At 42.2% G+C, this 14,643-nt stretch overlaps 2 protein-coding genes across 4 annotated transcripts in view; both read left to right on the plus strand.

Annotated features, from left to right (window-relative positions):
- Positions 1–2,914: 2,914 nt before the first annotated feature.
- On the plus strand, positions 2,915–8,772 carry LOC116847369 (ubiquitin-protein ligase E3C). The gene is made up of 5 exons (XM_032822302.1): positions 2,915–3,520; positions 3,604–4,060; positions 4,485–5,020; positions 5,578–7,658; positions 8,063–8,772. Exons 2-5 carry the CDS (start codon positions 3,645–3,647, stop codon positions 8,228–8,230), a joined length of 3,201 nt encoding a protein of 1,066 aa, XP_032678193.1. The 5' UTR covers positions 2,915–3,520; positions 3,604–3,644; the 3' UTR covers positions 8,231–8,772.
- Positions 8,773–9,549: 777 nt separating this feature from the next.
- Positions 9,550–14,643, plus strand: part of LOC116847421 (protein lap1) — a 13,980-nt gene continuing 8,886 nt past the window's right edge. For 2 of the 3 annotated variants that reach the window (XR_004378758.1, XM_032822405.1), the window contains exons 1-6: positions 10,939–11,094; positions 11,165–11,300; positions 11,389–11,678; positions 11,944–12,655; positions 13,354–13,544; positions 13,867–14,329. Coding sequence is in view for 2 of the 3 variants with exons in the window: in XM_032822405.1 (XP_032678296.1) it covers positions 10,939–11,094; positions 11,165–11,300; positions 11,389–11,678; positions 11,944–12,655; positions 13,354–13,544; positions 13,867–14,329 (1,948 nt within the window). In the remaining variant the exon portion in view is untranslated. Of the gene's footprint in view, positions 10,573–10,923; positions 11,095–11,164; positions 11,301–11,388; positions 11,679–11,943; positions 12,656–13,353; positions 13,545–13,866; positions 14,330–14,643 lie in introns of those variants that run through there. The other variant, XM_032822404.1, reaches the window with a different exon arrangement.

The following is a 14,643-nucleotide window of genomic DNA, read 5'->3' on the forward strand; positions in this document are numbered from 1 at the left end:
AAAGATGAAAACCTTCACTAAACTCACGAAAAATGAAAGATTTAACATGAATTTGTAAGTAAAACAAATATTACAATATACTCAAGACAATGCCAATTTGCAATGGACATCTTTAGAATTTTTTCATGTTTTTAAGACATAGTGATGTCTTTAGAACGTCCCTTGGAAGTCTACTTGTCTAGAATTACTTTAGGATAAATTATTAAAAGATAAAATATTCTATTCATATTAAAATTATAAATCTGCAGAAAATATATATTTTATATAAAATAATACATAAAATACATGCAATAAATACATAAAATAAACTTACATTTTATTTACTGCATACAATTTATAATATATTACACTTTAACTTTCTGATGCATACGTATCTTAACTTTGCAAACTTCGTCGGTATGCTTTCACTGCCTATACGTCATCACGCTTCAATTAGCTTTCGTTGGTCATTTTTAATGGACGTAGGATTCTTATGTCAAATGCCAATTGTCATATAACCATAAAAATTAAAGTCACTATAAGAAATTTTACTTACTTTGTACATAATATACGAGTGTAGTATTACATTATTTTTCACATTTAAACCACATCGCTTGATGCTTAAAAATATTCGTGGAAACTTACATAATTTACATGTAAAGAAGAACATATACGAGCAAATTAAAAGTTCACGTGAAATATTTCACGTTTTGAGAATTCACCTTTCACGGTTAACGTCTCATTTATTAAATTTACTCATATTGTATTATTATACTCATATTATATTATAACTATAAATTTAAGTTGTATAATGCTTATTAATATGTTATATATTACATTATGTATACTGTAATTACATTTTAATTTTAATAATCTATATTACATAAATATTGCTTTCACCATTTTCATTGTTCACTTTTCATGTAAAATAAATTTCACTTACAGTGAAAAGTGAAAAATGAAAATGATGTTTACGTGAAAGATTCATGATCGCTACCCTGGGCCCTTATTCTTGAAATAGTTGCGTATATGTAAGTTTTACTGCGCAGCTTTTCTACGGTATACAAAAGATGCTCAACGATAACGAAACTGTCGTTAACTCCAATAACGAGTTATAGAATCCCAGTGTTGGGCCCCTATTTTTGAAATTTTTGCGTATATACGTAATTTTCATTGCGCAGCTTTTATAGTATGATTAAACCTGCGCAGTAAAACTGAGGGTGTTATTATATGAAGCGCAGAAACGCGGAAGACAAAATCTTACTTGATTTCCGCGTTCCGTGAATTGAATCATTTCTTCCCGTACGTTGAAAAAGCAGAAAAGCGGAAGGTCCAAAACTTTTCTCTATTATCTTTTCATCCAAGATACCAAGGTATGAATTCCAAAAAAAATATCAGGTACGAACGTGTTTGAACACGTCTTATGGCTCCTGCACACAGAACGCGGTAATGCTTGCCGCACGCAGAAGTTCGCACGACAGCCAATCAATATGCTGCTTTCCGTAATAACCTTCTAGCTCTTACGGAAAAGCAACATATTGATTTGCTGTCGCACAAACTTCCGCCGCGCGGCAAGTATTGCCGCGTCCTGTGGGCAGGAGCCATTAATATAACGGCAGTTAGGTTGAACAACTTATGATAACTTGTGACAACTTGTGACAATGGATTTTTCCGCACTTGTTCCGTGACTTTATTTCTCCTTATATTACATGGAGCACAATTTGCGCAGAAAAGCGGAATTGTTTGGTGACAAATAAACATCTGTATTCATTTTTTTAAATTGTATAAACTTAATTTACTGCAATTTTTACTAATATGTTTATTTTTTAGTTTGTCTATTGAATACAAGCATTTTAATTAATAAATACCGTTAAAAATTAATATTTTATAATTCCCCATACCGCTCAAAATATACCTCATATAATATAAGGGTGCTATTTCACGTGTCGTACGACAAGTTTTTCGGATACGTTTATTGGTTGGCGAATAGAGTATTTTTAGGTTCTCTGTTCGTCAACCAATAAACGTATCCAAAAAGTTTGTTGTACGACACGTGAAATAGCAGCCTAAAGCCCAGTCTACAATTGCGTAAGCGTAGTCGTGAACGTAAGAGTCAACCAATCCGAATGTTTTATTCACTGATTGCTTTACTCTGATTGGTTGTCGTAATCACTTATAACCACTTACATCCACGTTCACGCAATTGTAGAATGGGCTTAAGGCAATCAAAACAGACGCGGAACACGTAGCGGATCTAGTAAGATTTTGTCTTCCGCGTTTCCGCGCTTCATGTAATGGCACCCTTACGTATACGCAACTATTTCAAGAATAGGGGCTCAGGCGTTCCAAAATTCTACTCGGTGAATAGAGTACATTTAATTGACCAATCATGATAAAGAAATCCTAGTTATCTTTTTTATGTTACTCTATGTTACTCTACCTGGGTCCCTATTCTTGAAATTTTTGCGTATACGTAATTTTCATTGCACAGCTATTTTATGGCATGATTAAACCTGTGTTGGGATTCTGTAACTCGTTATTGGAGTTAACGACAGTTTCGTTATCGTTGCGCAGCTTTTGTATACCGTAGAAAAGCTGCGCAACGATAACGAAACTGTCGTTAACTGTCAATAACGAGTTACAGAATCCCAGCACTGCGCAGTAAAACTGGGAGCGGTGCACTTGGACACGGTGCATTTGAACACAGCCAATCACAGCACCGTATGATTAGAGACATTTGTAGGGTCCCTTGGAACAACGACTTGTGATTGGACTGTGTCCAATTGCCCCGTGTCCAACTGATATACACCCAGTAAAATTTACGTATACGCAACTTTTCAAGAATAGGGGCCCTGTCGAGTAGAGTTTTGGAACGCAGCCAGGAGCGTATCGCACACGAGAGCATCCAGGGCGCCGAGCACTCCATTGACGGCGCTATGCAACACTATGCCCGCGAAGTAATCTCCGTACGAGGATTCGAAAGCTTATATCAGAGTGCGAGAACTCGAAGGACCGCGAGGCTTCGGCGCATTCGAGTCTCCGAAAGCCGGTACGTGCTTATGACAAACGACAAGTGACGGAACATTTGCGACGAGGCTTTTTACGTGCGTGTCACATGCGAGAGACGTGTAGTAAGCGTTGCACACACGTCGAGCAGACGGTCCTCGGCATGACCGAAAATATGGCGAGCCTCGATGACTAGCCGTATATACTACGTACGATACAGCGTGTACATTGCCCTCGCGTTGCCGATTCTCGCTGACGAACTGTTGGGATTTACATGACACCGCCGACGCGACTGACGTAATTCACCGATTGATCAATCCGACGGACAATCGTTCTAGAATATTCGATTTAACCTGCAACAAAGAAACAAAATCTGAGAAGCTGAGAGCAACCAGCGACGAAACAAGGTCTGAATCAAGATGTCAAGCTAAGAGATCGTCACATCGGAACTGTCGCTCGCGGAAACGAAGATTGCGCATTCGGTTTTGTGACATTCCAGTGATCGTTACGACAGTTGACATTAATGCGTGCAGTGGTAAGTGCTGAGTAGATGGGACATCGTTATTTGTGACATACGAGTTGCTGTGATGTTTATAACGAGTATACGATACGTTTCAGAGGTAGAATCAAGGACATCGAATTGTTGATCATGATTCAATATGTATAGCTTCGAGGGAGATTACAGGCGTAAGCCACAGCAAAATTTGTCAGGAGCTAGCAGGAGAGATGAGAAGGCCGTGCTCTTACAGCATGCGCAGTTGGAGAGATTGAAGAGAGAGCAGCAACGTAAGAAGCATGTGGCTGCGTTGAAGATTCAAGCCTATGTGCGCAGCTTCATTACCAGAAAGCTGATGTGTGCACAGAAGAGGAGGGAATTTGATGAGGCTCAACAGGTGGCGGGGCGTAGGAATTTATCTTTAGAGGAATTAGTGCCGTACTTGAGGAAGCTCCTATTCTTTTATAATCATACTCTAGATGCTAGCAGACTGATATGGATTCTTCAGCATTTCCTGAAACATCAGAAGGAGATTAAGTTGAAGTCAATAAATTCATCGCAATGGTTGTGGAGGTTGCGGTAAGCTATTTTGATGCAAGATTTAATGTATATTTCTGATAATAACATATATACTCGTGATGTGCTAAAAAGAAAGATAATTTTAGAATTTTATATATGTATATTTATGATAAAGAAGAATACATTTGAAGATAAATAAGAAATGAACCAAGTAAAGCCTAAACAGTTTTCTGTTTATGCAAGGAGAATTGTATTTAAGCTTTAATTGGACTATTGTTACTTATATATAGTTCTGATTAAACATCAGGTTATATATATAATTAAGTAATACAATACTATGTATATATATATATATATATATATATATATATATATATATATATATATATATATGTGAAGCAAAAATAAATTGACTATTGTCACACTAGCTATATTTTAACATGGTATATCTTAATCATGGTATATCGTAATCTGTGTGACGCAGGTGGATTCTTCGCATCTCTATGCAGTACAATATACAGGCGTTGCCAGACGGGGCATACTCCATGGCGATACCGTTGCGCGTCCTGGAAGTATTCACGACGCGGGAGGACACGGAAAGGATACTACGTGAAAACAGTTACCGACATCTAGAGAGTATATTCGTCTATTTGATAAAGCACAACTACTTCGGACAATTGAGAAAACTGTTGGATGAAAAAGTGCCGCCTATGCTGGAGGCGACGTCGGTCGCGCCGACGCCGATCTCTAAGTGCCTGTTGGACATGATTAAACGACCTTTGGACTTGTTCTCTTACCTCGATCGCAACGAAAGTTTCTCCGCGTTGGTGCTACAAGAGTTGTGTAGAAGCATATTCTGTCCCAACCTGACTGATCCCATTCGTATGTTCGTTATACCGGCACTGGCGGAATACAAAGACTTCCCGTACATTCAGCTGTTCAACTGCATCAACCGATCCGACCTGGTGCCCACAATAAATCTGCTCTATTGCGTTTTATCATTAGAAACCGAACAGATGTGTAAGTAAATGGAAAAAAAGAATACCGCCGAAGCCTTGGTAGCTAGATTGGCACGGCATCCTGTCCGACAAGTAGGGGGAGGTCCAAGTTCGAGTCTTGATTGAGGCAGTATTTTTCGCGACATTAAAATTTGATAATATCACAGAGAGGATCATAAATAAAATGCATAATTCAATAGTTGGGGATAATATAATAGTTAACTCGTTAATGTTTAACTTTCTTAATTTTTGGGCACAACTGAATGACATCACATTTAATGATAGAAATTATTTCGTCCTGATGATAAAAAATCCGTTACTGTAAAACAAAAATTGTAACTTCCTGCTTGACGAACTAAACAAAATTAAGAGTTCAAAAAATTCGCTTTAATAATATTCATTTGCAATTATAATAATCATTTACAGTTACAAAAATATATATGAAACTTGTGGCGAACTTGTTATGTAAGTGTGGCGAATTGTAAAGTTGAACAAGGATTTTCCGGGTCATTGATCTCGTCACGAAATTAATATAGAATCACGTATTATAATTATTAAATTCATATTATTTGTTCACAGCATTTGTACACTGCATCTCCAAGGACACATTGAGGAATTACCTGCAAGTGCTCGCATCACTCACGTCGACCATCATACCGTTAGTTGCGGAGCAGAACGTTAAGCAGTCCGATGACTCGGACAACGACGAGCCCAATACCAACATGAGCGATCAGCAACAGACCAACGTAACGCGATCGCTCGAGATGTTGAATGAAGAGCAGCGCGTAAACGGTATATTTCTGGCGATGCTTCGTTTCTGGAACTCGGCAACGTTGCTGCAGCCACTGTGCGAGCTTTGTCATCACTTGTTGATTATCGACAAGCTGGCCATTCACAAGTATAAGCTATTGTACACTCTCGCCTTCAAGCCGGTATTCCTGAAACACTTGTGGACGACTTTGCTGTCGGTCTGCCAGATATCGCTCTTCGGCGGCGCTACACCGCTCATGCAGATCATATCGCGCGGCATTGCTCTTTCCGCGGAGGATACCGACAGGATAGTCCCGTTGCTGGCGGTGTTCTGCTCGCTATTTAGTGTGCTGATCGCGACGTTACACGACACCGAGTTCTTCGTCGAGCATTCCTCTACGGAACAGACGTCGGACAGTAGTCGGCAACAACAGCAACAACAGCAACAACAAGCCATGTCTTTCACCACGTCGGAGCTGGTCGTATTATCAAGTCACTTAAAGAGCGTCTGTCTGGGTTTGGTAGAATTGGCATTTCCAGACACTCGACCAACAGTGCGGGACGACTACAAGAACGCCGTATTGGGTCCGGCATCGGCCGTCCAGGGTCGACATGACACGCAGATCTGGACTCATCTGTTCAAGGTGACGGTGGGTCTGCTGCGGCAATTACACACACGTGATCTCCGACGTCAATTCTGTCCAGACGGCCATTGGATAGCGCCCAATGTGATAATCCCTATCGACAAGCCGGAAGATTTTGCGTTCCGCAGACGTAGACTCCGAGGATACGTTCCTTTCCAAAGCTTGCGGGCTTTTACGAGGGAGGAGCTGGAAGAGGGACCGCCGTTGTCCGCCAAAGAGGTTCGAACGTTGACGCTGCTACGTGAGATACCCTTCGTCGTGCCATTCAACAATCGAGTAGTGGTGTTCCAGTCGTTGATCTACAAAGACAAGGCGGAACAACAAGGCGAGGTGCCGCACTTTATGCTGCCGGCGATTCAGATCTCCGTCAGGCGGAATTATCTGTACGAAGATGCGTTCGAGAAACTTTCGCCAGAAAATGAGCCGGAGTTGCGGATGAAGATGCGGGTACAGCTCGTCAACACCGCCGGACTGGAGGAGGCTGGTGTCGACGGCGGCGGTCTCTTTCGTGAGTTCCTGTCCGAGCTACTGAAAACCTGTTTCGATCCGAATCGGGGTTTCTTCAAGCTCACCAAGGACAACATGCTCTACCCGAATCCCACGGTACAGCTATTGTTCGACGACTTCCCGAAACATTACTACTTCATCGGTAGGATCCTTGGTAAGGCGTTGTATGAAAATTTATTGGTGGAGTTGCCGTTTGCCGAATTCTTCCTGTCGAAAATCGTCGGTCGACAATCGGACGTGGATGTGCATCACTTGGCCTCCTTAGACCCCATCATGTATCGCAATCTGCTGTACTTGAAGACCTACAAGGGTGATGTGGCCGATCTCGGTCTGGATTTTACTGTTTTGTCCGACGAACTGGGTGAAAGGCGAGTGGACGAGTTGAAGCCCAGCGGTGCCAATATCCCCGTGACCAATCACAACCGTATCGAGTATATCCATCTGATAGCTGACTACAAACTCAACAAGCAAATCCGCGCCCAGTGCTACGCATTCAAGCAAGGTATAGGCAGCGTAGTACCGCTCGATTGGCTGCAGATGTTTAACAACAAGGAACTGCAAGTGCTGATATCGGGCGCACAGATTCCCGTGGACGTTAACGATCTCAAGCTGCACACCAACTATACGGGGGGATACGCGCCCGATCATCCGACTATCACTGCCTTCTGGAAAGTTGTTAACGAGTTCAGCGATCAACAAAAAAGCCAACTGTTGAAGTTCGTCACTAGTTGTAGTCGTCCTCCTCTCCTAGGATTTAAGGTATAACATTATACACATTTATATGTATATATAATATATATATATATATATATATATATATATATATATATATATAATATTAAAAAAAAATATATATTTTTTTTAATATGTTATTTTTTTATATTATATTTAAGTTAATTTAATAGTTTTTTCAAAGAATACGTGTCCCATTTTTCCCATAGAATAATGTATCGGCTTATTTCTATTTAAAAAAAAGAATTGCTGTGTTTATATCATTCCAAGTTAAAATTTAATATATGATTATCATTTTACAATAGTAGACATCACATCAGTGATATATTTATCATATTGTTGGATCCTTACAAATTCTCACAGATCTCCGATGTATCTCACTGTTGTTCGTTAATTCTTCTCACTCTCTTGTTTTCTTTTGTTCATTTCAGGAACTCGACCCGCCATTCTGCATCCAGCACGCCGGTAGTGTGGACCGTTTGCCAACCTCGAGTACCTGTATGAATTTACTGAAGCTTCCCGAGTTTCCAGACGAAAAGACTTTGCGCGAGAAACTTTTGTATGCGATACAGGCAGGTGCAGGTTTCGAGCTCAGTTAGAGCTCTCATGTTACTTCATCGTCATCTCTGTCGGCGATTCCGTTTGTTCGACCTGATTGTAAATACGATCTTCAAATTTCGAGTACGTCGTCATTAAAAGAGGTGAATACCCGTAGATGCTGTCTCTCTATCTATTTTGCAAAAAGACTCAGAGTATTCGAAGAGACCCTCATGGAAGCGCGCTGAAAATGTTAATGTTAACAGGAGGGGCCAACTACTAAGTTATATCTACCGATATACCATTCGCAATTGTGCTATTTGTAAAGAGAAAAAGAAAAAACAAAGAGCGCAGCATCTATTATGGTGCGCGTGTTTATGTATGTATGCGTGTGTGTGCGGACATTTTTTTTCGTTCCGACTTTTCCACCTTTGGCCTACAACTGTAAATTCTGTATATTTCGATGTTTTATATATTTCACCATCAGTGTCTAAGATTTATTATATCCACTTTGCGAGATACGTATGCGAGAATAGATATATGTATGTATGTATTTATGAGATATCGTTAAGCCAATGTAAATAAAGTATCTTGAAGCGTTGAACTCGCGGGGTATTAGAAAGTCTTCGACTTTTTTAATTGCGATGATTGAAAGTAGAACAACTGATTTCGATTTATCGATAAAAGCGGCGTTCTCAGAACTAGAATTCGTGATCAAGATACTAGGGTGCAGTCCATTAGACGGTGCAGATACTTTGAAGCGTCGTAAAGACCAATCGTGGCTTCTTTTTAAGTGCTTCAAAGTGTTTGCGACATCTAATGGATCGCTCTGTAGGTGCGTTCAGATTCTCCACCCGGGTGCACTATATAAAATTGGTGTCGACCCCGGGGCTTATTTGTATTATTTGCACCGGATGAGGAGGGGCAACGGTGGAGACGGGCATACATGGACAGCAGGTCTTAAAGGATAGCAACCTTTGACTTTGAGAGACTGACAGCTGTACCATTTGGTTTCTCTCTGTAGTCGCCGTGCGCTCGGGATCGCGCCAGAGATGTCGCTTCCGAACGACATCTCTGAGCGTTATCTAGGAAGAGGAGAGTGTCGTGAGCGTGGAGCGTCAGTGGTTTAGAGCAGTCGTCCGGCAAGCGAAAGACTCGGGCTCGAGTCCCGGCCTAGCAGGACCGCGCTCTCGATATTTTTCTCTTTCTGGAACGAAAAAGATACGCAGATCTCGAACGCACGGGCGGCCCACAGCTACCTAGTATGCCCTCCTCCTCTATTACAGTTGTAGGCCAAAGGTGGAAAAGTCGGAACGAAAAAAAATGTCCGCACACACACGCATACATACATACACGCGCGCACCATAATAGATGCTGCGCTCTTTGCTTGCGAATGGTATATCGGTAGATATAACTTAGTAGTTGGCCCCTCCTGTTAACATTAACATTTTCAGCGCGCTTCCATGAGGGTCTCTTCGAATACTCTGAGTCTTTTTGCAAAATAGATAGACAGCATCTACGGGTATTCGCCTCTTTTAATGACGACGTGCACCCAGGTGCACTATATAACACTAGAAATACTATAGTATATGTCACATGTTTTATAGTACTTTCCCACACGGGTGGAGAATCGGAGCGCGCCACTGGCGCAGTGTAGCAGTGCTGCGAGTTCGGGAGATTTTATCCCTGCGACAAGAGGCCTTCCGCGCATGCGCGAACGATACGATATCCAATAGCAGACTGCTACGTCACTGTACGCATGCGTCTCCCGTCGCGGAGAAAAACTCCCGAACTCGCAGCACCGCAGCGCAGTAGAGGGAGCTCGCGCACGACGGCGCATTGATGTAAACTGCTCCGAATGTCAAAAGGAGAGCGAGTCGGTCGTGGCGTCGATTGTTTGGAGGACAAGTCCACGCGCGTTTCACACAACAGCTCTCGACGGAAGCTTTTCGAAAGTGCGTGACGGTGGGATCGGTGCTCCTCGGTGGAATCGGGCACCTGGACACTCGCGATCGGCGACGGGCACGCGGACGATGAAGAGGAAGTGAGATGCGCGTGAGAAGAGCGGCGGAGAGTGACTCGCGACGATACGTAAGCCGCATCTCTTGACGTTTCTCTTCGCTCTCGCGTCTCCTGATCACACGAAAGGGCGAAGCGCGCTACGTTCTGATCGTCGCGATGCCGATTCTGTCGTGCAACGCGATCATCCTCGGCCGTTCGCGGCGCCGAGGTAGCGGCACGCGGTGATACGGCGATCGGCCGATCGCGAGTACGAGCTGTCGTCCTCCGCGTGATCATCCGCGACGCTTGCTTCTCGCCAGTGAGAGGAGGTTTCGTCTCTTGGTGGGCCACGGCATCTACGCGCATCAATGTCCTTGCCGGATTGTTCCTGAAAGCCCCACAGGTAACGGACAATGTTATCTAATGATATTTGTCACGGCGATGTAATGACACTTAACGTCAAAATCGGAAAAATCAATTGACTTCAATAAAATCAAAAGAACTTAGACTTCGGTTGAATTAATGAATTAGTGAAATTAAAGTTAAATTGCGTTATATAAATTCAAATTTAAATTTATCAATTAAATTCTATAGAATATTGAAGACTGAATTGGATTACGTTACATAAAAAATCTGAAATTTCAATATATATCCTTAAAATTTTCACCAAGTTTCTGAATCTTATAGACATGGCACAGTAGTTTTGATATGTTGAAGACAAATTGTTTAACATATATATTGTTGGTTTATGTAGCTATATACACATGAAATGGGTAGCGCTTGGTGGCAGTGTGCTGCGTGTCTGAGAACCCAGGAAGAAGACATTTGTGAGCTGCAGCTGAATCACTGTAATCTGTATGATGTACCACCCGATGTGTTCATTTACGAAAGAACGTTGGAAAAATTATATCTCGATGCCAATAGAGTGAGTATATATTAGTTGTGCTCAATTAGTACACGAGAGAAAAATGAACGAAACTTAATGCTTCTTCTAGATAAAAGATCTTCCCAGGCCACTATTTCAGTGCCACGAGTTGAGAGTACTTTCACTCAGCGACAATGAAGTTAGTACATTACCACCCGCCATAGCATCGTTAATCAATCTTGAATACTTGGACCTCAGCAAAAACAGTCAGTGTACTTTAATATCCTGTATGGATTATAACATTTCGCATTCTCTAGACTCCATTATATACATATCCATATACTTTTGTTTCAGGTATAAAAGAATTACCAGATAGTATAAAGGAATGTAAAAGCCTCCGCTCCATAGATATCAGCGTTAATCCGTTCGATCGTTTCCCAGACGCCATCACACACATTGTCGGTCTGCGTGAGCTCTACATAAATGACGCATACATAGAATACCTGCCGGCTAACTTCGGACGACTGTCAGCCTTAAAGACGCTCGAGCTACGGGAGAATAATATGATGACATTGCCTAAGAGTATGAGCCGTTTGGTGAACTTACAGAGGCTCGACATCGGCAACAATGACTTCACAGAGCTGGTAAGACTTCTCTTCACGTCGTACAGGCATGCGACGGACGTTCATTACGGTTTCGTTCGAGTTCATATTCTCAAGTTAATTCAAAGATTACAATATCGTCGTGTATCTCTTCAAAATACGAATTCATTGAGACTCCCTGATTTTCCCAGAATATCCTGCATGCGTATTTGACGTGAGACTGCGTCCGTGAGACGTGTGTCTCTCAATCCACGCGCGCTACGCGCGAGTGTCTGATTCGCGCTTCTGTATTACTACTGTCCGACAGCCTGAAGTCGTTGGAGATCTCATCAATCTCACCGAGCTGTGGATAGACGGCAATGATATCAGACGTATCCCGGGTAACGTCGAGCAGCTGTACCGCTTGAATCACTTCGACTGCACGATGAACGCTATTCACATGCTGCCGATGGAGATACGCGGCTGGCGGGACATCTCGATCATGAATCTATCCTCGAACGAGATGTACGAGCTGCCAGACACGCTATGCTACCTGCGCACGATCGTGACACTCAAGATCGACGACAATCAATTGAACGCACTGCCGAACGACATCGGCCAGATGTCGAGCTTAGAGGAGCTTATAGTCACTAAGAATTTCCTCGAGTACTTGCCGTCTTCGATAGGACTGCTGCGCAAGCTGCACTGTCTGAACGCGGACAATAATTATCTGCGCGCGCTGCCGGCCGAGATCGGCAGCTGCACCGCGCTCTCTCTGCTGTCCCTGCGATCGAACAATCTGTCGCGCGTGCCGCCCGAGCTCGGCCATCTGTCATCCCTGCGCGTGTTCAATCTCGTCAACAACTGCATCAAATTCTTGCCGGTCTCCATGCTGAATCTGAGCAACCTGAAGGCCCTCTGGCTCAGCGACAATCAGAGCCAACCGTTGGTGCCGCTGCAGCAAGAGTTCAACTGCGAGGAGGACATGATGGTGTTGAGCTGCTTCATGCTGCCTCAGAAGCCGCGGCAGGACTTGGAGAGTAAGCATCTCATCTGTCATTCCCTTTTACTTTCATTTCTTTCTTAAATTTCATATTTTCATATTTGAATCGTCTCGTACAATGTGTCCTATCGATCTTGAAACAATGAAACTCAATATTTCTTCATGCTGCTTAGTGAATAACGAGCAGGAGGACGAGGAATGAAATGGTGAGAGATACTAAATGTCAAATAGGAGAAAATATCGAAATAGAAACGCGAGGAGAATCGATTACATTCCAATTTTAACTTTACGCATTGCAGAAAATAGTAGATCGAAAAATTCGCTTGGACTTTATTCTATTTCTATATTCCTATTTTTTTTTTATATTTTACTAATTATAATGTACAATTCGTGTCCTCGAACGAGGACCTTGTACTTTATTCTATTTCTATATTCCTATTTTTTTTTTATATTTTACTAATTATAATGTACAATTCGTGTCCTCGAACGAGGACCTTGTACTTTATTCTATTTCTATATTCCTATTTTTTTTTTATATTTTACTAATTATAATGTACAATTCGTGTCCTCGAACGAGGACCTTGTACTTTATTCTATTTCTATATTCCTATTTTTTTTTTATATTTTACTAATTATAATGTACAATTCGTGTATAGAAAAAAGATTGAATGAATTCTTACGTGATATAATGGAGTATTAAGAACGTTCTAAAATAAGAATTGTCCGTCCACACAGAAATGGCGCAATCCACAGGACCGATTTCGAGTTCAATCATTGGAACAGGCAAGAGGATATGTTTTGCTGCTGAGGTAGATTCCGAAGTCCCCAGGCAACTTCATCGAGCACCGACCCCTTATCCTAAGGAGCTACGCAACCTCGCTAGGCACGCTCGTAATTTGCATCATCAATCCATTCACGATCAAAGAGTAAGTAGCTCTTCATTCGTTAAGCAACGCGATAGTACGACGATTCTGTTTTTCCGAACGATAACTCAGCTGAAAAACGTTAAAGTTCAAGGCCTTTATTCTGAGCCTTATTATTTTATCGATAAAAGAAAGTCAATCGCGCGAAAGTAAAACATTATTTCCTCGATTACTGATCATCTTATCTGTACAACAAATTATTTATATATAACCTAACGTCCATCCAAGTGAGAAATTCAAGTATTCCTTGCGAAGGATGACTTCGTCGTTGATTCTATCGCGGGGATCGCGCGTTCTTTCTCATTAACGCTTGCTTCCTTCGCAGAGTGCGTCTTCGTCTACAACCCCTGTGGATCGTCACACGGCCAAGAGCTACAACAAGAGCAACCGAGTCGTCGAGTCCGGAGCGGAGCACTCGGTGTCTGAGGAGTCGTCCGACGAAGCGAACAAGACCGTGCTGGCGAAGGAGAAGAGTCCCGACATTCGCGAGGCGAAATACATCCGCAATCCCACGTCCGATTACCTAGTTAAAGCGCCGACAGTCGCCGACTATGTCAACTCCACGTGGAAACCGGACGAATACTCTAAGGCGAATACGGCGAGGATAGTGGAGTCCGAGAAGTTCATAGAACCCTACAAAACCATCTACATGGACGCGGACGGCAAGTATCGCGAGCAGACGAGGACTAGCATGTCGAAGCCGTGTGACGTTCCGCCGGTTCCACCTCCGTATCACATCGCGGCGGCGTTCTCCAAGAAAGCCGCTCTCTTCCAGCAATTGAACAACTGTATGTCATTTATCACATATTATCACGTTAGATTTAGCAATCTTTAATTCGCGACGGTAAAGCCTTGGAATTCTCGAAAATGATAAAATGTGCAAATACTTCTTTTTTACTCACTGCATTCTTCGTTTTTGTCGTTGAAAGAGATTCATGGAAGCCTGTTCAACTTAAGGCTCCTGGGGAGTCGCATCATCCATCTCTTTTTAATGACGTCAGAAGCGAGAAAACGCATGCTAAAAATTCCTGCAAAATACGTCGAGATAAACAGATATATCCACAAAACGACATTTGCGATCGATTAAGTACACCTCTAAAAT

This window comes from Odontomachus brunneus, unplaced genomic scaffold, assembly GCF_010583005.1.
Source record: "Odontomachus brunneus isolate Ranch 3 - 2012 unplaced genomic scaffold, Obru_v1 Obru_scaffold_077, whole genome shotgun sequence".
Classification (NCBI taxonomy): Eukaryota; Metazoa; Arthropoda; class Insecta; order Hymenoptera; family Formicidae; genus Odontomachus; species Odontomachus brunneus.